Here is a 21,403-nt window from a genome sequence, read left to right as displayed (position 1 = left end):
GGAGGAGGAGGAGGAGTCGCAGCAAATCTGTGAAACGACTTGGCCGCTTCGACCATGCGCTCCATAGCCAGGGCCATACCTTGGCGCTCGGCTTCTTCTTCACTCCCTACGAATGAGAGTTGTTTGGTGGTCTGAATAGTAGTTTCGAGCTGTTGGATCTCAATGGTTAGAACAGCTAATGCTGAGTGAATCTCCTGCTGAGGGGCTTGCCGGAGAAGGGCGAGACACCTATGAAGAGAGCCAGTCAGCGCTTGTAGAGAAATTGATAGAAGAGGTTCGACTTGCATTCGTATCATATTGGCACCAACTTTGAAAGCCATGTGATGACCTTGCAGACGCTTCCGATTGTTCGTGATAGCCCTGATCCGTCGACCCATCGTCCATGCCTGTGCGCCGGCCTTGAGGAAACTGTTTTTACGCCCACTCTCAATAATGGGAACTAGATCTCTCTTTAGACCTTGAAGAGTGACACCTGCGTGATTGAGGTTATTCTGAAGATTGGGCCACATGCCCAGGCTGGCTGATGGATGTACCATGAGCGTAGATGAGTGGGATCTCCAATTGAGGTTGAGCTCATCCAAGACCTGAGATGCATAGTGAAGATCCCATCCTAGGCCGGCTAGAGTTGAATCTTCATCTGGGACCTTGTCTTGAATGAGGCTGTTTGTGAAGCCAACAAGCTGTGGCGGGTAAGCCTGATGCCCAGTAAGACACGCGTTCAAGCGGGATGAGTACCTCGTAGCATGATCCTTTCAGAGCAGCCGAGCTGCTTGCAATTGATGAAGGATCCATGGCTCAATCCATAGATTTGCTGTGGTGATGATGAGAGGGTATTCGGACAGTTCTCTTGGCCCTGCCTCTTCCGTCCTCAAAGGGTGAAGGGTTGGCTCTGATTAGGGGCATCTGGATTATCTTGGCTTGGCCTAGTGGGGAAAGGCAGATGAAATAGGAGCTGCTTATTGTTATCTAGTCGATCCCTAGCACGCTAGTGTTGTTTCGTTGATTAAAGTGCTACGAGAAGTGGAAATTGACCTCCATTACTGGTAAGACGGTTCAACTTCCGACCGAAGATGGACCAACAGGCTGATCACTAGCTAGCATAACCAGCCATAGATGTTGATTGGTCTTGAAATCCACTAGAATATTCTGCCTTTCCATTCGGGCTAAGACCCTGTTCTATGCTGACAACGCGTTCCATTAGTATTGTGTCAATTTTATGAGGACCAGACTGCACAGTCAGGCACCACAGTGGTTTTGCTCATCAATGAAATCTCAATGTGTACACGATAGATTTTTTTTTCTTCAGTAACTACGCAGCATAAGGACGATCCTCTGCCCTTTCTGTGGGCTTCAGCCTCAATGGTTCCAGATGGAGGGCAATCCAAGCACAAAGAGGGCAAGGAAAACCATGGACAGGAGCTTCTGCCGAGCATTTTATGGTGTCTATTAATGGTTTACATCTTTGTTTCCAATCTTTACTTTGTCTGGTCAGCAGTGCACAGCCATCTCGTCAGCTCTACTCCGAGCTGGGCGGGTTGGTCCAGCATGATCAGATGCCCTGCATCTCCGATGACCACAACTTCTCGAGCTTTGAGGGCCTTCCCAAGTCTGCGAGCATCCTCTGCCGGAATCCATTTATCTTCCGCTCCCCAGATGACTTTGACTGGGATACTCGTTCCGACCTCCCCATATCTCCCTTCCACCTCATCCGTGGTTCTCGAGTTTGCTTGGCATAGCTCTCGGATGAAGCCTTCTTTCCCGCTTTCTCTCAACCAGGGGGCCTTGAGACTCTGCATGGTTTCTTTCGACAACTCAGAGAATGCGGCGTTGCGGATATAACTCTCCAGGATGCCGTCAAAGGCCATGTCGGGCAACTGCTGGAAGCGATGGGGAGCATCGGCGACGACTTTGAACAGAGGTTTTCCGAATGGTCCGATCGCAACGACATCAATTAGACACAGACTTGCGTATTGGCAGTCATGGAGGAGGTAGGCCCGCAGGCTGACCAAGCCAGCATTATCGTGAGCGACGACATGAGGTTTCCGGCTGTTCCAGTCTGCCTGCCAGGATTTGAAGAGGGCTGCATAGACTTCAGATTGTCGTGCAAGGTCACCATCGTACTCGACGATAGGGCTAGAGCTGGCGGCTGCTCCGGGCAGTTTACGTTCTGCGGGAGATTCTCCAAAACCAGGTCTGTCAAAGATGTAGACGTGGAATTGGCGCGATAGAGAGAGGGCAAAAGGTTCCCACAGGCGGGATGACCATGGGGTTCCATGGATCAAGATGAGTGGTGGAGAATTCGGGTCACCTAGTGAATCCCATTTGACGGTGTAACTATGAGTCGAGAGTTCATATTTGAAGGTGTGGTTCAAGGTTGTGCTGTTTGTGGATGTAGTCATCTTTGGCTGTGACGAATTGTGTACTAAGATGCGAAAATTGTGTCAAGGGGCGATAAAGTGGTTTCAATAAAGATAGTTTGTAAGTTGAGCATAAATACCAGGGTTAATATGAGGGAGAAGCTGAGATATTTATCTAGGTCACGGTTGACGTAGAGGACATCAGGATCCGACGTGGCTTTTTCGATTGGTAATATGACGAAGCCGATCTTGCATCCGTCCTATCCTTTATCGTCTCGGCTCGGGAAGCCTACCCGTTGGTGGTACTGAGAAGATGCCTACGGTGCTTGATAACTTCCAATCTGAAGCCGAGACCGCAAGTAGCATATCCACCAAGACCAGCGTTTTTTATCGCCACTCTTGGAATATCTTTTAAATTACTGCACAAATTCAACTCATTTAAATCGTTTCAAATCCTCATATTCTATCCTTGGACTCTAGCCAAGCGTGGCTGGCCCCTCTTGATGGATGATGTAACCGCGCCCTTCGATTGACAGAAAGGATCAAGGAAAGAAATTTCCCGCGCACTTTGTCCCTTCACGCCCTTTCTTGGACAGAAAAATTCCCTGATTTTTAAAGGAATCCGTCATTTCATCCGATTCCTTGATGTCATCCCTCGGGAAGCACACCCGACACCACAACTGAACAAGAAAAACACCATGTCAACAACAACAGCCGTTCAGTTGGAGGTCCTTGGAGGGGATTATGAAGAAGCGGCCCATTCCACAAGATCAAGCCTTCGATCAACCCGAATTCGTCATTCGGAAAATGGCAGATCACTCCAGCAAGATGCCTCTGATGACCCAGCTCTCGAAGCCTCGCGCATCGCCGACAGTACCGTTCCAGACGGAGGCTATGGTTGGGTTATCATCCTCGCCTGTGCTGTCATTGGTTGGTGGACTATAGGCCTCAGCTATGTTTGGGGTGTCTACCAACGCGCGCTTCTGGAGAAGGGAATCGGATCCCCTCTGGCTTTGTCATTTTGCGGCTCTCTATCGCCAGCGCTGATGGCATCGATAGGGATGCTCGTGTCTCGAGTGATGCGATCTCTCGGCACTCGCAAGCTCTGCTTCATCGGCATCACATTGATAGCGCTTGCGGAGATTGGCGCAAGCTTTGTGACGGACCATCTCGTCGGGCTATTCTTTCTCCCTGGAGTGCCTCTTGGACTTGGAATGAGCGCATGCTTCATGTCCTTTTCCGTTGCCCCAGCTCAGTATTTCCGCCGGAAGAGAGGACTGGCAAATGGAATAGTCATGGCTGGAGGTGGTTTCGGAGGTGCGATTATGAGCGTCGCAACCAACAACATGATTGAACGATACGGTGTTGAATGGGCTTTTCGAATTACCGGCTTTCTCATCGCCGGAACTGGACTCCCTGCAGCCTGGTTGATCAAAGAGAGAACACCGATCCACGCGACTGGACTCATCGACTGGACCCTCTTCCGACAGGCCAACTTTGCTCTCCTATTCTTGGCTGGCGGTATTGGCATCTTCCCACTTCTTGTGCCACCCTTCTTCATCCCCCTCTACACTCAATCCATGGGACTGAGCACTAGCACTGGTGCAGCATTGCTGGCCGGATTCAGTTGCTCATCAGCCGTCGGTCGGATTATTAGTGGTCAACTCTGCGATATTCTTGGACCTCTGAACACTCTTGGCGCATTCTTTCTGGGAAACTCCCTCACCATGATTGCACTATGGCCAGCTTCAACCACCTTGGCGCCTCTTGCCGTCTTTGCAGTCTTGAATGGGCTGATGAATGGAGGCTTCTTTTCATGCATGCCTACCGCTGTTGGCAACGTCTTTGGGTCGACTCGTGTCTCGACGGCGGTGGGCATGATAATTGTTGGATGGGTTGCAGGCTATCTCTTTGTGAGTTTTGATCATCCCGCGACTTCGATTCAAGTGCTAACAACGAATTGTTAGGGATCTCCAATTGCAGGATACCTCCTTGAAGCTTATGGTGGTGCTGATGAGGGGCTGCACGCTTATCGACCAGCCATGTTCTACGCTGGCTCCGTGTCTTTGGTTGCTACTGCTCTTGTTGCTATTTTGAGATTGCGAATCAGCAAGAAGCCTTTGGCAAAGATCTGAGCCATTGCAAGGATATGGGCAGTAATTGATGGGAGCAGAGTCTACGGTGGTCGATGTCCTGGGCCAACATCCCCGGCCGGATCTGGTTACCTTGTTAAATATCTAGATTAATTGACATCTCAACTTGAATCAATTCAAGTAAATATCCTTGATTACCCTGAACTGCCCGACAGATGTATCTGGTCCAAGAATTGCAGTACAGATTGCCGAGGCCGCCTTGACAATATCCGGAACGCCTGAGCCAAACGCGTCCAAAACACCTGATTGAAAAGGTTCAATTCCTCCGGAAATGGAGGTGGCGCAATCGGCCAATTGCGTCGGGTGACGAGCATGAACGCCTGTCTCAGCGTTGGTGGCAACATCACGCCAACTCAAGCGTGTCAGGGCCATGTCTGACAAATCCTTTCGGTTAAAACCATTCAGGAACGAATGCACCGTGATCGATAAGGTACGTATATAGCAAAAGCTGACGAGTAGGGACGCGTTCTCTCCAATTGTACCTGATCTACGATCAACAGACGCGTTTTTCGAGGTATCTGCGTTATCAGACATCAAACGACCAACCCCAGACAAGGCAATTCCAATGACTCAGGGCAAGATTAAGATTGAACGATTCTTGACCGCTTCTTCATGCCTTGTCACGCCATTCACGCCCGAGTCACGAGGAATCGCGTCCGACTCGCGGACGAGCCAAGGTTCATCAGGCGAGTTAATCTCCTGGTCAACGCGCGAAAAGCGTGTTTCGGGGAACATATGACAGCCCGATTGCCAGGGCCACAGCCAGATACGGCCTTGTACCACCGAGTCTTGCCGTCAGAATCGGACGAGAGCTCGGTAGATTAGCTTGTACAGTTCCAGGTATAACAATGCGTAAACAAAGGCTTTCTATTGAATAAATACCTTGCCAGGCCCGGGGACTGTATATCCGTGTCGATGCACTTCCAAGCACGCGATTTATGAGCCATTAATAACAACACGCACAATGACTGCAGCCACGGCATCCCACATTGGTCTCGTTGATGAGTACCTTGCCAAAGGAACATGGAAGGTTTCTGAGAATTCAAACTCGACATACTCGCACCAGGGCCTCATGCAATATGTCTCCAACCACATCATCTCCCAATACTGGTTGGACAAGATCTACACCGAGGAGATTCGCAAGTACGACAGCGAGAATCGTTTCCATATCCACGATCTTGGATTTTTGAGCGCCTACTGCTCAGGTTGGAGCATTGAAGATATCCTTCTTCAGGGATTCGGAGGCGTCGAGAACAAGATCCAATGTCGTCCACCGAAGCATCTGAACACGGCTCTCAACCAGATTGTCAACTTTCTCTTCACTCTCCAGGGCGAGCTTGCAGGAGCTCAAGCTCTTTCCAGCTTCGATACCTACCTTGCTCCGTTTATTCGAAGCGACAACTTGTCCTATGTGGAAGTCTTTAAATACCTGCAGAGTTTTGTCTACTCTTTGAACGTGCCAACTCGAAGCGGATTCCAAGCGCCCTTCACCAACCTCTCCCTGGACCTCATCTGCCCAAGTCGCCTGGGCGACCAGTCCGTGATTATTGGTGGAGAACTTCATGAAGAATGGATCTACAGTGACTTTCAGGAAGAGATGGATATTCTCAACAAGGCCTTTGCCGAGGTCATGATGCAGGGCGATGGCAACGGCAACATCTTTTCGTTCCCCATTCCAACCTACAACCTCTGCGAAGGCATCGACTGGGAATCGCCTCGCTGGAAGTCCATCTGGGAGATGACAGCCAAGTATGGAGTTCCGTACTTTGCCAACTTTATCAACAGCGATCTGGATCCTGAAGACTTTCGATCCATGTGCTGTCGACTTCGACTCGACCTCAGCAAGCTTCACTGCAGAGTTGGTGGCCAGTACGGTGCAAGTCCGTTGACTGGATCTATTGGAGTGGTGACTGTTAACCTGCCCAATCTCGCCTACAGATCCAACGGCTCTAAGGAAACATTCCTGGCCGAGCTGTCGGATACTTTGAGGGTCGCCAAGGACTCGCTGGAGATCAAGAGAAAACTCGTGGACTCAAATGCGGCCCTATATCCATACGCAGCTCATTACCTCTCCGCAACAAAGGGCCGGACCGGATCTTACTGGACGAACCACTTCAGCACCATCGGAGTCAACGGCATGAATGAAGCCGTGGTCGCGTTGTTTGGAGAGACCATTGCCAAACAAAAGATGTTTGCGCTTGAGGTTTTGGACTTTATCAAAGAGCGTCTTCAAGAGTTCCAGAACGAGACAGGCAACCTCTACAACTTAGAGGCGAGTCCTGCCGAGAGTACTTGTTACAAGTTCGCACGTCAAGACAAGATTCTCTTCCCGGACCGGAAGATTCCAACCTTTTACACCAACTCGACCATGCTTCCAGTCGACACTACCGAGGATCTTTTTGAAGCCCTGGCTCACCAAGAGGACCTTCAGTGTTCATACACGGGTGGAACCGTCTTCCATGCCTTCTTGGGTGAGCGTTTGCCCGAGTGGAAATTGGCCCGAAACTTGATCAAACTCTTGACATCGCGCTTCCGCATTCCTTACATCACCCTCACGCCAACTTTCAGCATCTGCAAGACGCATGGTTACCGTGCAGGAGAAGAACCTGAATGTTTACTCTGCGGGGAGTCATGTCTCGTCTACTCTCGAATCGTCGGCTACTTCCGTCCCACCAGAGACTGGAACAAAGGCAAATCTGAAGAATTCACTGCTCGCAAGGTCTACCGGTACATCTCTGACTCGCCAATTTCGGAAGCTGGAAAAGAAGAGACGGAGCTTCAGGCACTTGAACGACAGGTTGCTGAGATTGACGATATTCCAGTGGCTGGATACATCAAGAGTACTCTGAGCGACTATCCTGGCAAGATGCAAGCGTCCATCATGTTTACTTCACGATGCAACCTGGCTTGTCCTTGGTGTCACAATGGACCTGTTGTAAATGGTGTGCGTGACGATGTGACAGCTCAAGATGTCTTTAGACACATCACTTCAACCTCTCACAAGTGCTTGGTCATCTCTGGGGGTGAGCCAACTATTCACAAAGGTCTCTTACCTTTTATGCGACTTCTCAAGAAGGCGGGAGTGACCATCAAGCTCGACTCAAACGGAACCTCTCCTGAAATCCTACGCCAGGTCTTTTCAGAGAAGCTGGTTGACTTTGTGGCAATGGATATCAAGTGCGCGCTTGAAAAGTACAAGACGGTCGCCGGCAAGAGAATCAAGCCCAAGGTGCTCCAGGCGAGTATCAATCTCATCAAAGAGAGCGGGGTCCCATACGAGTTCCGTACTACAGTTGTCCCGTCGCTTGTCGACATGGAGGATCTGTTTGAGGCGAAGCGCTTGGCTGGAGGGGACTTGAAGATGCAACGTTTCCGCAATGGAGATACAATCTTGGGAGAGGACTACAGAGACTTTCCGGAACATACGGAGGAAGAGTTTGATGCTCTGGTTGCTCAGGTGGCCTAGGAATGAAAGCTGGGCCTTGCGATGGAATGTTTGATGACTTATTGAAGGGTGGCTTTTTGACATTTTAGATAGTATGCTCGCTGCGTGTCTCTTTGGATTGGAATCTCGTCGTATTATATACAAAAACATCATATATATACATTCTTGAGGTCGTATACTTTTATCCCATCCTACTTCTTCCTTACAGCCATCACCAAATAAACCGGCCGTTGCAATACCCGATGTCCCGAGTAAGGGTACGTCTTCATCTCCTCTGGCGTTGGGCGCCACTCATCAAACCCAGTCAGTTCAAACCCTGCTTCTAGAAAGGTATTGATGTAAGTTGAAACCGTGCGATGATGCTTCTCAACCCCCTCAATGAGCCATTTTGTCAACCGCACGCCCTCCTTGTGATAGCTGTCCAATGGCCAATACTCTCGTCCTGTGGCTTCATCCGTTATAAACGCTGGATGAGACGGTGCCGTGTAAACTGGATGCTCGACGGAAAAGACAAACAAGCCTCCACATTTGAGGCTTCGATGTATATGTTTGGCAAAGTCTGCTAGGTGAGCAAGGTAATGGATCGTAAGAGAGCTAAAAGCCACTTCGTATCTATTCTCGCAGCTCTCCGGAATCATCATAGAGTCCATATCGCCTCGTTCATATCTGATATTCGGGTCGTCGGTCATGGTTTGCGCTCGGTCAAGCATGTTTTGCGAAATGTCGATTCCGCAGACAAATTCAGCTCCGGCCTTGCGTGCCCATCGAGCAAACCATCCGAAACCACATCCGAGATCGATTACGCTTAATCCCTTGAGATCCGGGAGGTAGGACTGCATTCTTGGCCATTCTGGGGCACTGCCGAGGCCGTTGACTGAGCGATCGAGGGCGGCGTATTCGGCAAAGAATTTGCCGTTGTCGTAGATGTTTTGCGGCATTTTCCGCAAATCGACCACCATGAGTTATCGTTGTTTTGAAGAGATATCGGACAAAGTGGGAAGTGTTTGTTGGGTCTTGGCTAGTTGCAAAATTCTCCGAAAAGATTAAATCGAGGATATAACGAATATTAACGCATTGAGAATTAACGCGCCTCCTTGGCCTTTATGACCAATGAGTCAATTCTCCGCTTATGGGCCGTTTTGCATGAGTCATTTCACAAAAAGAGACTGCAGGCCAATAGGTTGCATAATAGCAGGGCAAATCAGGTTTAGTTGGCATGGCATCATTTGAAACCCACAAGACGTATTACTTATACTGCCTATGTACCTACGCCATAACTCTATATACAGGGTACTCGTCTCCCTCGTTGACGGGGAGAATATTGAATGTGACATACGAGTCGATACCCTCAGGTTCCAACGTGACAAGGGCGTGTGCCGCGTTCTTTTGTCTTGTGCTGACCCAGAAGCTTCCTGCAGGCATTCTGATTTCCTTTCGGATAGTTTCGGTCGTGACGGTCGACAAAGCGGTACCCTGATAGAGTGTCTTTCCAACCGAAGCGCTCGTGATGTTTAGCGCCTCAACCTCGCCGACAAAGTCTGCTTTGAGGGTATCGACCTTGACTCCGGCGATTTGAAGTCTTTCCGCGGCATCCTTCCACGCTCTGGGGAACACATAGGCCTCGGGTCGGGTACGAGTGAGATTGGCGAGAACTGGAGTGGTACTGAGGAATTGGACTGGGAGTTCCACGAGCTTTCCAGACTCGAGCTCGATGAACTGCCAAGTCCTGTTGGTAGGTTGAGGGGCGTCGGTGATGACGATATCATCATTGCTCTCTGCATACTTCTCTCGTGCGCTCTCAACAACCTTGTACACCTCTTCCGCATTATCCGCAGCCGTCTGGATGAGAGACTCAACCATGATCAACCCAGCTGCGACTCGTCGCTGGAAGTGTTGACCACCAAGCATGATACCTCTGGTCTCAGTGAGGAAGACAAGGGCTTGGCTCAGGGCAAGAGAAACATCACCAGCTCGCGCCTCAGTGTTGAGCTCAGTGAAAACAAGAGGTTCCTCCTTCAGAACACCAGTGATGTAAGGGCTCCATCGCAAGTCGTGAGCTTCCATCGCAGTAGCAACATTGGGAACAAACATCTCTTCAGCCAACTCTCGAATATTCTTGTGAATATTCAAGTTTTTCATAGCCGAGATTTGACCGTCCACAGCCTGAACCCACTGATCCTTGGTACCATATGCGCGGTTGGCGCTATACTCATGAGAATCAACACCAATGTGGGGGTTAAACTCGGAAATCAACTTCTTGACTTCTCGAGTTATGGCGCTTGCTTGCTTGATGTGATCTCTGTTGGGGTCGAAGCCGGTTGCAAGGAAGCGCTGGAAGTAGGCCACGCCATCGGGGTTATAACGAGGAAGAATCATAATGTCCATCTTCTCCAGGATGGACTCGGCCCAAGTAGAGTTGGCATCAAACTTTCCGAGCAAAGCAAGGAGAAGTTGATCACCACCTGGTTCGTTTCCATGGACACCGCCTTGAAGATAGACACGGAGCTTCTCGGACGCAGAGGCGTTTGTCTTGGGCTGCGTTGAGGTAGATAGGAAGACATAAGGGATAGAACGGCCATCTTCAGACTTGAAAGATGGGTTTGTGTATGTCATCCAATCATTGCGGGCAGCAAGAGTTTGGAGAAAGTAGTCTGCGGTCGATCAGCGGAACGTCCGGAAGTAGAGTCACATCCTCATACCTAATGTGGCATCGTCGGTTGGGCCACTTGTGCCGTTCTCAAATCCCGCCGGGACACTCTTGGGGTCCGTGAAAGGCGGAGAGTAAAGCTCAACGCCCTCAACGTCGGGAAAGTTCTTGGCGGCCTCATCGCTGTCTCTGACGAGAGCGACTTGGTTGTCTGCGTAGCGGTGCGCTGCCGTGGCCAGGCCTACATAGAGTAGTCCAGCGGTGAGAGTTGCTCGAATCGTCATTGTGTCTCTTGTCGTCTTGATGCGAATGACAGTTGTGAGTGCTGGACACCCTCTTCTGTGGCGATCGTGAAGAAAGCTGAGCTCTTATAGACTTGTCGGCTGTAGGCTTCCATCTCGCGTCCTTGGCCGGCGGCCGGCGGCCGGAGCGTCGCCTGGACCTTCTCCAAACCACAACGTCTCCAGGCTCATCCCCACCGATCTGCGCATAATTAAGTGATAAAGAGATAGGACTACGTCCCAAAAAGGTGGTGTTCATCGCCGGGAACCATAAACCATCTCCTGACGCCGGGCCAACCAGCGACAGCGAAAGATAAGCTTAAACCGATTAAAGAAGGTGCTTAATAGTTTGGCATGTTTAGAAGCTGGGATAGTCGCTGTCTAGGTTGCAATACCAAGGCGGGGGACGTGGATTATGGGGTGTGCCAAGACGCCGGAATGCCTGCCCAAATGGATCCTTCGTTTATTACCCCTCTTTAGAATCGTTCCCTTCTGGAAAAGTCTTGTGATTGTCATGGCATGATGTCAAGGATTTTGATTATGCCGTTGATATCCTCGGATCTCGCTGTCTATAGTTGACAATTGCGGGATATAACTTGATGTCCACGAGTCAGGTGGGGAGGCTGGGCGAAGGAATAAACCCCGGTGTAACCAGTCTTTGGGGCATTTGTATTAGCTATCACTAAGATTAGAGTGTGTGTGTCTATGACTAAATAGGTATGGCTGGAAGATTAACATAACGTCGTTTGCGTGCGTATCATCATCTAGCCGACCCCATGTAACCCGCAAGTATCCTGAATCGTCGTTTGCTCTCATGATCCCTCTTGTGAACTTTTCCAACTCCAGCGCCCAAGGTAAGAGACTGCCTCAAATGCATCACTCGTCTCTTGCCAAGGCAGTGGTGGAAACTTAGCACTTGACATGTGGTTTGCATCCTACCTTCAGCACTCGAGCCAATAGAAGCAAGCCAACGCAAACCGAACTACAGAGAGCAGCCCAGATATGCGCACCAGTGTAGTCGTCTTTTGTTGCAGACTGAATACGGCCACCAATGGGAGGACCAGTCAATCCGGCAAATGAGATGATGCTAAAACACATGCCGATTCGTGTGCCCATGGCATCCAGTCTCTTTGTGATACTTGCGACTCCAGTTGGCATGAGACTTTGGAATGCACCAGAAGCAAGGCCATAAAAGGTTGTGAAAATCCAGATGCCCGTTATGTCGTGGACTGCTAGCCAAGAAAAGGCAACGACAGCCACGCAAAATCCAGCTGGGGCTATCGTGTTGAGTGGCCCAATGCGGTCGGCGATGATCGGTACCAGAACTCGTGCAGGTAGGCCCGCACCGTTGATGAGGGTGGTGAGGAGCGAAGCATCAGAGTATGAAAGACCCAGGGCATCTCGGCCATACGAAGCGAGCTACAGTCTGATCAGCACAGCCATCCTTGGCGTTAAGACGACCGGACATTTGTTACTCACATAATAGAAGGTGTAGTAGACGGGCAAGACGAAAAAGAACAGGCCTGCCACATAAGAGATGTAGAGTTTGTCCTTAAAGGCATCCCAGTCAATGATTGGTCCAGACTTGCGTGGGGGAAGTCTTGGACGCATAAAGACAGCCACAAAGCAAAACCCTGTCAAGTTGATGAAGCCAAGCACTCTAGTTGTCCAAGGCATTCCCAGTATGGGAAGCAGTTCCCGGACGACAAGTGGATATACAAGGCCACCGATAGAGTTTCCAGTTGTCACAAGTCCAATTGCGATGCCTCGATGTTTGTCAAAATATGTGGCGACCAAGGCGAGTGACGGGGCAAATATGATGCCTCCACCAAAGCCAGTCAGAATACCTTGAGTAAGCATCAATTGCCAGTATTTTGTCGAAACACTCATTAGAAAAATTCCAAGAAGCTGCATCGTAGAGCCAATGAGAAAGGTTGGAACAAAGAGCCCAGCATCGAGGAGTCTGCCAGAAAAGGCACTCCCGAAGAAGGTTAACCAGACTTGTAACGAGCCAATCCACGAAATATCAAAAGATGATTGAGGCAGCACCGATGTGTAGTAGGATTGAAAACTTCCAAAAGAGTTGACATAGCCCCAGGTTGTGAAAATGACAATCCAGCCCATGGCAACTTGTGTCCATGCCCGTACACCGCCGTCTGGAGGTTCTGGCAGGACGATTGACGATTGGTGAGTTCTTCTCGTTCCAATCCTCTCGAGATCTTGTGCCTCCATCGCAGACAAATTTTGATCAGGTGGTGTTTCAGCCCTACGATGATTGTCGTTAGTTGAGATGATACGATTTTTCACAGACGTTGGGCAAGCTGGGAACTGACGTTGTCGCCGCTATCGGGCTGGGAGATGCGAATTGAGGGGTTAAACGAGCCATGATTAGCTATGCAACAAGCTTTACAAAGATCACCGTGCAACATTTGCGGGAACAGAAGAATGGAGGACTCTTGCCGATATTTACATTCAGGCTCCTATTTCGGAGTGGAGAAACAGGTTACATTTGCCTGATGCTTCAAATTCTTCACCGTGGATCGGAAATCATAAGCCGACTCGGCTAAATTGCGCATTTGAAGCCCACAAAAAAAAAGGTGGTTCTTTACGATAAGGATATTTCGGCTGCTGTTGTCGGGAATAATGGCCAACACTTAACAGAGGCATCTGGAGCTGCTAGGACGTATTCAGCAAAAGGTCGAGTTTAGTGAATATACTGGAACAATGGTCTTTGGTCTTGACAATAGCAAAGATTGTTGCCGTGAAGTTGAGGCATGTTGAAGGAGGCCAAACACTGAAAATGACCTGTAGTTTATACCACCCTGATAAATGCGATGTCACGAGGCCGACTCTCTGGATAAGATAGTATGATTGATTGCAGGGGAATTGTCCCGTAGTACTGCCACGTCGTTGATTTGAAAGACAGGTCATTAATGACAAAGAACGACTGAGGAGGCAAACCACCGAAATGTCGGTAAGGCAACGTGGACTTTTAAGGCTTCGTATCTACCTATATGGGGTTTATTAGAGTAAAGAAAATCTTTTCTATCCTGGCCTTATGAATTCAAGTTCTTCTCTAGGTGTGGATCTCTCTAGGGTAGGCACCCCGGCATGTTAAGATTGGTGCCCAATGGTGTTAATATCGACCACCCTGTCATTCCAGACTGTGTCATTCTAGACTATCCAAGGTATAACTCGAACATGAAAAAGTATAGAAACGTGATTCTGAAGGGATGTCCCAGCTGATTATTGGTGCCCATCCTATCAGCTTCTCGATCAGACGGCGGGTAGTTTTCCGATGGCATCGGCAGCACCAATCCCGATCTTCTGAGTTGACATCTTACCCACCACAAGGATGACTATTTTTAGATTTTAACTACTACTATGTATTGCAATAGAATAACTCTATAGGAACGGTCCAATCCCTCCTATGTTGAAAGCATTTTACCCTTTGTTTCTCTTTTCCGCAGCGCAATCTTCCGACGTCGCGGAATCCCGCTGCTCAACTCCCGCCCAACAATCTTGGCACGCGATCCCATTGGACACACACGTCTTGGCAAGGCAGCTTCAGCTCATCAATGCACGCAAGCGGGTTGCTTTCTTGCGGCCTCGAAGTTCAGCTGGACCAACAAAACATCGTCGTTGAAACATGTGCTCGACGAGGAATTCAGCCTCACTGGAGTCTGAAAGTGCCGTTGAGCTCGCAACATCTGATAAAATGAGAGTGCAATGCCTTTTTGGCAAGATCATGGTTGAGTTTCTTTGACCCTCAATCGCGTCAACATGTCGGAATACACACACATCGATACCCGGCCTATGGTCTGGGTCTCGCGCAAGATTATGACCATCTTTTCAATTCTCATCTTTTTCGATATTGGCATGATGGTCACCACTATCATGGCCGTGACTGGCGCTGAAACCGCCGATCCACGGGACATTGTGCAGGGGGCAAAGATCGATTTTCCCCCTCCGGGAGAACAGATTCAAGCTCTTGAGATTGGCCTGGTAAGATTCCTCATTAATTCGCTCCCATTAACAAAGCCGGTATGGACGGAGTGATTTCAAGGCGGCATTCGGTCTGTTCTTCCACATCCTGTTCGCCCTCATCTTCCTAGGCCGGGTGAAGAAGGCAAAGCAGACAATGGACTACGCAAGCGGCACTCGACTAACAGAATTTGTGCTCTACATTGTTCTACCATTTCTGGTAATCGAGGTGGCTGGATGGGCAGTCTGTCTCGGGTTCCAGAGCTTATACGCCCCCGTCATCAAACCCCGGAAGCTTCTTGCGTGCCATTATCTTGGGCCGGATCTCGTTCAGTGTGGAATGGTTTCCTCATCTTGGGTCGGGGCTATTGTCTATAGGCAAGTGTACCGCTTCTTTGAAATGGCGTCTTCTAACATTGATCTAGCTTCGTTCATTTCGTATTGCTCATGCTGGTCCTTCGAGCTTACTACCGTATGGACCCAGTGGCAGAGCCCTCGCCGCAGTACGCGGGTGTACCATCGGCAGAGGATGCGCACCATTCTTTACCGCAAGACCATGGTGCCCCTCCATCTTATGAGGAGAGGGAATCGGGCCATCTTATCGGCAAATCGACCAAGACGCAGCCTCAGCATGTGGAAATGTCAAGGATGACAACGTTACCGGAGTAAAGGAAGGAAAAGAAGTCTGTATTTTGAATGATAACCAAAGATAAAACTTAAGAAAATATCCGTCAGTGTTGCATTACTCGCACAACCATCGGGAATCTTTTCGAGCTGAGGCTACCAATTCCACCACGCACGCCTATGGCTTGCACAGTAGAGAAACTAACTAGCTCTTGAACTAATGGCCCAGTCTGAATGCGACGAAAAGCTATGCCGATAAAGTGGCTTTATTTGTCGCACTCTGTAAGCTGAGTTGCGTGTTCACTTGCACTGCAGTTTTAACCCAGCCCAAGGGAACGAATTGCGTTGGTAGTGTAACGTTAGTTCGTAGGTAGGATGTCTGAAAGTTCTGGCGATTACTCACTGGCTCATCTTATCTAATGAAACCAGGGCTAGATGTTGCACAACCAGCCTCTAAAAGCTATCACTGTCATCCACACAACCGCCTGGAGCGATAAACAATCAATCCTTTTCGGCCGAGTTCTGGATTGGCCAAGGCAGAATGAGAAAGCAATTACAACCCGCTCTCTGGAAGATCGGCGAGCCTTGCTGACTGTCCAATCATGGTGTCGAGTGACGTCGATAGTTGCATGCGGCTGAGCATCAGGTGCCTCCCCCAGGATGAGACACGTTGAGCGTCTCGCCACCTGCGAAAAGCCATTTGAGCTTGGGTCTCTCAAGAAGGAACGGAATTGAACAAACTGGGAGAATCTGTAAAGTAGATTCTGTTCTTCCCATCAACGGCTGGCGCCACTCGTGGTTTCATAGCTGTTCGCGAGGAGTACACAACTTCCAGTCAATTTGTCAACCAGGCTCCAGATCAGCCACTCATTAACCCCCCTGCTCAATTTGATAAGCCCCTCCTTTTGACCTTATCTGTATCCTCGGGTGCTCATATCTCCCTGTTTCTTCTCTCCCTTCTCCGCTTTGCTCACGAGCGTTGCGCTGCTCCACCACTTGGCGTCGGACTCACAAGTCTTGTCAAACATGCCAAGATGCTGCCGAAGCTAGTGTTACTCGCTGGCTGGGCTTTTCATACCGTCGCGGCCCGACCCGTCTTCACCAACACCAATTTTGATGTCGAGCAAGGGACGCCTTTCACGCTCCACTACCAGGGCTGTGACGATGGCTGCACCATCGCCCTTATGACAGGCGATTCTGCTAATCTGAGAGTCGAAGAAGAACTGACAAGTGAGTTGCTATCTTTCCGACTCTAGACTTATGCCTTGTGGCTAACAATTGTAGCGAGTGCGACCGGTGATAGCTTCACTTTCACTCTGAATGACCTTGACGCGGGAACATACGCTTTTAGAATCACCAGCGGAACAGACTCTTCATACAGTGCCCTGTTTGAATTAGCTGGAGACTCGAACTCCTCTGCGTCGGAAACGGCCGCTTCCTCCGAAACTCCGGCCGAGTCAACAACCGCGCCAGAGACCAAGTCAACGTCAACGTCGACATCGACATCATCTGCATCTAGTTCGAGCATCACTGGCTCCGGTATGGGAATTGAAACATCTCGTGTGGCGTATTCTAATCATTAAGTTACAGAATCTTCAACCGACTCTCAAACTACTACGACGTCTACTTCGTCGGGAGTTTCTTCAACCATGTCAACGGCATCACAAGCCACCACAACAGCACCCAGCCCTCCCAAGCATGGACTAAGTGCGGGTGCGATTGCTGGAATTGTAGTTGGAGTAGTAGCCGTCATCCTCATCGTCCTTGGAGCTTTGTTCTTCGTGATGAGGAGGAGAAAGCAGAAGGCGGCCAAGGGATCAACGTCAAGTGCTGACCCACGCGATGGACAGCCTCAAATTGCCGAGTTAGAGCAGCCAAAGAACATTAATATCGTCGTCACCCTAGCCACACCGGCTAAGATACGCATATAATATCTAGTATTTTCTAAGGGAATAAACTAGGCATATTAGGTTTATTATTAATAAAGAGTCTTAATATTATTATATAATAAGATATTATATATTAATAATAGGTTAAGAAAGTCTTAAATATTATAGCCTAATATAGTCCTTATTATATATCTAAAAAGTCCCTATAAAATTATAAGGGTATAGGGCGGCTATGTGACGAGAGGATATTTTCCTAAGGGATAAACCGGTCGTACAGGTTTATATTAGCACTAGATTATATTATATAGCCTTAAAGGGTAATATAAGTTATATCTAGTAATATACTTAAGGGTATTAAATATAACTAAGTTATATTAATAGCTAAGGTAACTATTATATAAGAAAGTATAATAAGTATATTCTATATACTTATTATTAATCTTTAGACTAATATTCTCTTTATTTAGTCTAAGGTAAAACTAATATATTTAATATTTAATCCTTAGATTAAGGCGAATATTATTTAATCCCTTTAATCCCTATTTAATTAAAGTATTTCTATTAGGCTTCCTTACCTAGCTTATATTATAGCTATAATATAAGGTTCCCCCTTTATTAGTTTTATCCCTAAGATTAATTTTAATAATTAAATATTATTAATAAGTAATTCTAATTTATAAAATTTTCTTTTTATTAATATAATATTAGGCTAAGTTTCTAAGTATATTTTATTATAAAAACTTTTTAAAATATAGAATCTTATTACTTATATTAAGGCTTTTAGTTCTAAGATTATACTTTATATTTATTATTTCTACTAAGGCTTATCTTATAAGGTAATTTTTAATTATTTTTATTATTATTTTAATTATATTAATATAAAGATTATATATAATAGGGCTAATATAGCTTCTTTCTATAAGTATATATTAATATCCTTTATAGCCTTTAATTAATTCTTTTATAATCGCGAAAAATATTTAAGAATATAAATATCTAGAGGATAAAGAGGCTAAGGTAGAGGCTACTTTAAAAGAAGTAATAGCTAAGCTTATTTATATCTAGAAATAAAAGAGATTACTTAAAATATATAATAATAAGGCCTTTAAGTATAATTTATATACCTTAGAGGAGTTAAGCGAGCTCTACGAGGAATTATTTATTATTATAAAGGTATATTTTTTTAGGGCTATTAACTTAATTAATTAAAATACTATTAGCCTTAATAGGCTTATACTTAGTATTATTAATAAAAATTCTTTAGAAGGTATTATATATTAGTAAGGTATTTTAATAATTCTTATAACGTACTTGATAAGCGAGTGAGCCAGACAAGCGAGTGAGCCAGAAATCCTAACATTTCTACTAGAAATCGCAATAAAAACACCACAAACCATCTAATCAATTAAAACTACTCACTATACTCTTCCCCAGATGTCTCAATCACTACCTGACAGGTCCTTGCATTATGCCCGGGCTTGCCGCAGACACCACAGCGCCGAACACCCAGTCCAACCGACCTTCCTCGACCACCACTCCTCGACGATTCGGCCACTACCTGCGCATCCACATCCATTTGATCAATTGCTTGCCTTCCTTCCTCTACCGTTATTACTCCTCTTTTCTGTAGTCTAGTCCTTTTTGCCCTCCGGCGCCGGCTTAATATCTCATTCGCCTCTCGAAGGTCTTTATTCTCAGCAGTCAATAAGGCAACCCGATGCATAACAGCCTTTGTCCCCTTCGCAAGACTCTGAAGAGCCTCTAAAATTGACTCTGGGGAGCTACTCTGGTGCCTTCTGATTCGTCTTTCGAGGTATTCAGACTGAGATCCAGCCTCAAGCACGGTCTTTGGGGTCTTTGAAGCCCAAGGGGTCGACGGTTGAGCTGTCTCCTCAACCGGCGTTGGCGTCCGTAGCTACACATCAAGCTTCGAGATCACATTTTCCGGGTCCAGAGGGATAAGGCCGGCTCCTTTGAATGCACCCCTGATATTTGTTTCCGTCATAGTAGCCTCGTGTGCGGCGTGGAAGGCCGGAAAGAACTCCGTCTTTGAAACGTGGGTAATAGAGCATCTGATCAAACGCTCTATTTCTCGACCATAAGCCTTCTTTAGCACACTAAAGCACCCGACGTCAAGGGGCTAGAGAAGATGAGACGAATGAGGTGGCATACAAAGCCGGATGATCTTCTTTTCCTCACAATATCTCTCAAATTCGATGGAGTGGTGACTTTCGTGGCCATCAAGGATCAAGAGACGATAAGAACCAATTGATCGATTGGTTGTGCATCGGTCAAAGTGCTTGAGCCACTCGAGACTAGTCTCATTATCGGTCCAGCCATTTTGGGTCGTCGCAATAGCCCAATCGCCCGGGAGGTTACTTTCTCGGTACCAATTGGCGAGGTGATATTGGCCCGCACCGATGATAAACGGCTGGATCGCCCAGCCTTCCGCATTGATCGCTTGAATGACTGTAATCCATTCCCGGTTTCCAGGCTGCACTGATTTCGGCTTTGAACGCCTTTCTGCACCTATGACAACCATTCCGCTTGCAATCATACCCATAAGGAAGCCAGTCTCGTCAAAGTTATAGATATCATCTGATCGGATGCCGTACTTCGCGATTGTGTTCGCCACAAGCCGAAACCAATCGCGGATAATGGTTGGATCTTCGCACTTGGCTCTCTGGTAGTCGTATTTACGAAAGAAACGCGTCTTAAGGTCTAGGTGCCGCTTGACGAAGTTATGAGCCCAACGCGTGCCAACTGGTGGCGCGTCGCGGTCGGCAAGCAATTGATCAGCCATATCTTTCACACCACGTAGCCGTGGGGGAAATCCTCGCGAATCTAGGTCTAGAATAAAGTGAATAAGGATCTCTTCTTCTAGATCAGAGAGCCTGCGTGAATTCGGGGTAGTATCGCGTCGAGACTGGATGCCCTTTTGCCGGCGACCTAAAGTACAACGGTTGACTGTATAGATCTCTGCAGCGCGTCGTATACGTAGGTTTAGGTTATTTTGAAGGGCCTGAAGGGCAAGGAGCATTCTAGCTTCATAATTAGACTGTGACATGCTGGGTGGTTGAGAATCAATTGATCAAATAGAGATGATGTAGGTTGAGGGATTTTTGGCTCACTCGCTTGTCTGGCTCACTCGCTTATCAAGTACGTTATATTTTTTAATTTTAAGTAATCCTTTTATTTAATTAAATATATTATTTTATTATTAATTTTATTTCTATTAAGGATAATTTTTATAATATATTTTTCTAATTTATTAACTTTTATATTAGGTTTATTATTAGTTTTAATTTAGATAATATCTTATATTAATTTAAATAATAAGATATAAAAGATTAAATAAAGCTTAACCTTAGGTAATAAGTCTAATTTATAATTATATTTTAAGATTTTTTATTTAATCTTATAGGGTCTAATATATTTATAATTAAGTTTTTTATTTTATTATTTTATTTTAATATTTTTTATTATAAAATAAATTATATCTTTTTTTAAGAAGATTAGTCTTTTAATTCTTTTCTTATTTATATAATTTATTATTTTATTCTTAATAAATTTAAGTTTTATTTATATTTCTTTATATAAATTCTTTAATTAATTATTAATAAGGATTATTTTAAGGTTAATAATAATATCTCTTAATTATTAATAAATATTTAGAGTAAATCTAAAATTAATATAAGCTAATATAATCTTTATGCTTTTATTTATAGCTATATTATAGGCTAATTAAGTAGCTAATAGCTTCTTAACTTAGTTAATTTATTTATAATTAATATAATATTAAAGGTATTATTTTAATATCTAATTTATATATTTTATTTATTTATTTCTTTCTTTATAATATATAATAAAGAGCTTATAATTAATCCCTAAGTATCTTATTAGGCTTTATTAAAACTTAGATATAAATAATAGTCCTTAGTTAATAATAATTTTAAGTAATATATTATATATCTTAGTAATATAAAAATAAAAGAAATAAGTAAATTCTTTAATTATTATTAA

The 21,403-nt window shown here is 46.4% G+C and overlaps 8 protein-coding genes across 8 annotated transcripts; 4 read left to right on the top strand and 4 right to left on the bottom strand.

The window, feature by feature from the left end:
- Positions 1-1,475: 1,475 nt before the first annotated feature.
- NECHADRAFT_52731 (uncharacterized protein) lies at positions 1,476-2,399 on the bottom strand (the record flags this gene model as incomplete). Its single annotated transcript, XM_003040367.1, has 1 exon — positions 1,476-2,399. The coding sequence occupies one exon, from the start codon at positions 2,397-2,399 to the stop codon at positions 1,476-1,478; it is 924 nt and encodes a 307-aa protein (XP_003040413.1).
- Positions 2,400-3,055: 656 nt separating this feature from the next.
- NECHADRAFT_87007 (uncharacterized protein) lies at positions 3,056-4,492 on the top strand (the record flags this gene model as incomplete). The annotated part of the gene is made up of 2 exons (XM_003040387.1): positions 3,056-4,270; positions 4,325-4,492. 2 exons carry the CDS (start codon positions 3,056-3,058, stop codon positions 4,490-4,492), a joined length of 1,383 nt encoding a protein of 460 aa, XP_003040433.1.
- A 982-nt stretch (positions 4,493-5,474) lies between these two features.
- Positions 5,475-7,976, top strand: NECHADRAFT_52711 (uncharacterized protein; the record flags this gene model as incomplete). Its single annotated transcript, XM_003040386.1, has 1 exon — positions 5,475-7,976. The coding sequence occupies one exon, from the start codon at positions 5,475-5,477 to the stop codon at positions 7,974-7,976; it is 2,502 nt and encodes an 833-aa protein (XP_003040432.1).
- Positions 7,977-8,146: 170 nt separating this feature from the next.
- On the bottom strand, positions 8,147-8,893 carry NECHADRAFT_52740 (uncharacterized protein; the record flags this gene model as incomplete). Its single annotated transcript, XM_003040366.1, has 1 exon — positions 8,147-8,893. The coding sequence occupies one exon, from the start codon at positions 8,891-8,893 to the stop codon at positions 8,147-8,149; it is 747 nt and encodes a 248-aa protein (XP_003040412.1).
- Positions 8,894-9,221: 328 nt separating this feature from the next.
- NECHADRAFT_52720 (uncharacterized protein) lies at positions 9,222-10,886 on the bottom strand (the record flags this gene model as incomplete). Its single annotated transcript, XM_003040365.1, has 2 exons — positions 9,222-10,606; positions 10,655-10,886. The coding sequence occupies 2 exons, from the start codon at positions 10,884-10,886 to the stop codon at positions 9,222-9,224; spliced, it is 1,617 nt and encodes a 538-aa protein (XP_003040411.1).
- Positions 10,887-11,792: 906 nt separating this feature from the next.
- On the bottom strand, positions 11,793-13,115 carry NECHADRAFT_52759 (uncharacterized protein; the record flags this gene model as incomplete). The annotated part of the gene is made up of 2 exons (XM_003040364.1): positions 11,793-12,302; positions 12,363-13,115. 2 exons carry the CDS (start codon positions 13,113-13,115, stop codon positions 11,793-11,795), a joined length of 1,263 nt encoding a protein of 420 aa, XP_003040410.1.
- A 1,551-nt stretch (positions 13,116-14,666) lies between these two features.
- Positions 14,667-15,536, top strand: NECHADRAFT_87002 (uncharacterized protein; the record flags this gene model as incomplete). Its single annotated transcript, XM_003040385.1, has 3 exons — positions 14,667-14,888; positions 14,950-15,200; positions 15,293-15,536. The coding sequence occupies 3 exons, from the start codon at positions 14,667-14,669 to the stop codon at positions 15,534-15,536; spliced, it is 717 nt and encodes a 238-aa protein (XP_003040431.1).
- Positions 15,537-16,525: 989 nt separating this feature from the next.
- NECHADRAFT_87001 (uncharacterized protein) lies at positions 16,526-17,422 on the top strand (the record flags this gene model as incomplete). The annotated part of the gene is made up of 3 exons (XM_003040384.1): positions 16,526-16,721; positions 16,776-17,030; positions 17,082-17,422. 3 exons carry the CDS (start codon positions 16,526-16,528, stop codon positions 17,420-17,422), a joined length of 792 nt encoding a protein of 263 aa, XP_003040430.1.
- Between the last annotated feature and the right edge of the window lie 3,981 nt (positions 17,423-21,403).

This window comes from Fusarium vanettenii, assembly GCF_000151355.1.
Source record: "Fusarium vanettenii 77-13-4 chromosome 11 genomic scaffold NECHAsca_69_chr11_6_0, whole genome shotgun sequence".
NCBI classification, from domain to species: Eukaryota; Fungi; Ascomycota; class Sordariomycetes; order Hypocreales; family Nectriaceae; genus Fusarium; species Fusarium vanettenii.
Note: the sequence above shows the minus strand (reverse complement) of the source record. Positions and strands in the feature narration are given on the sequence as shown.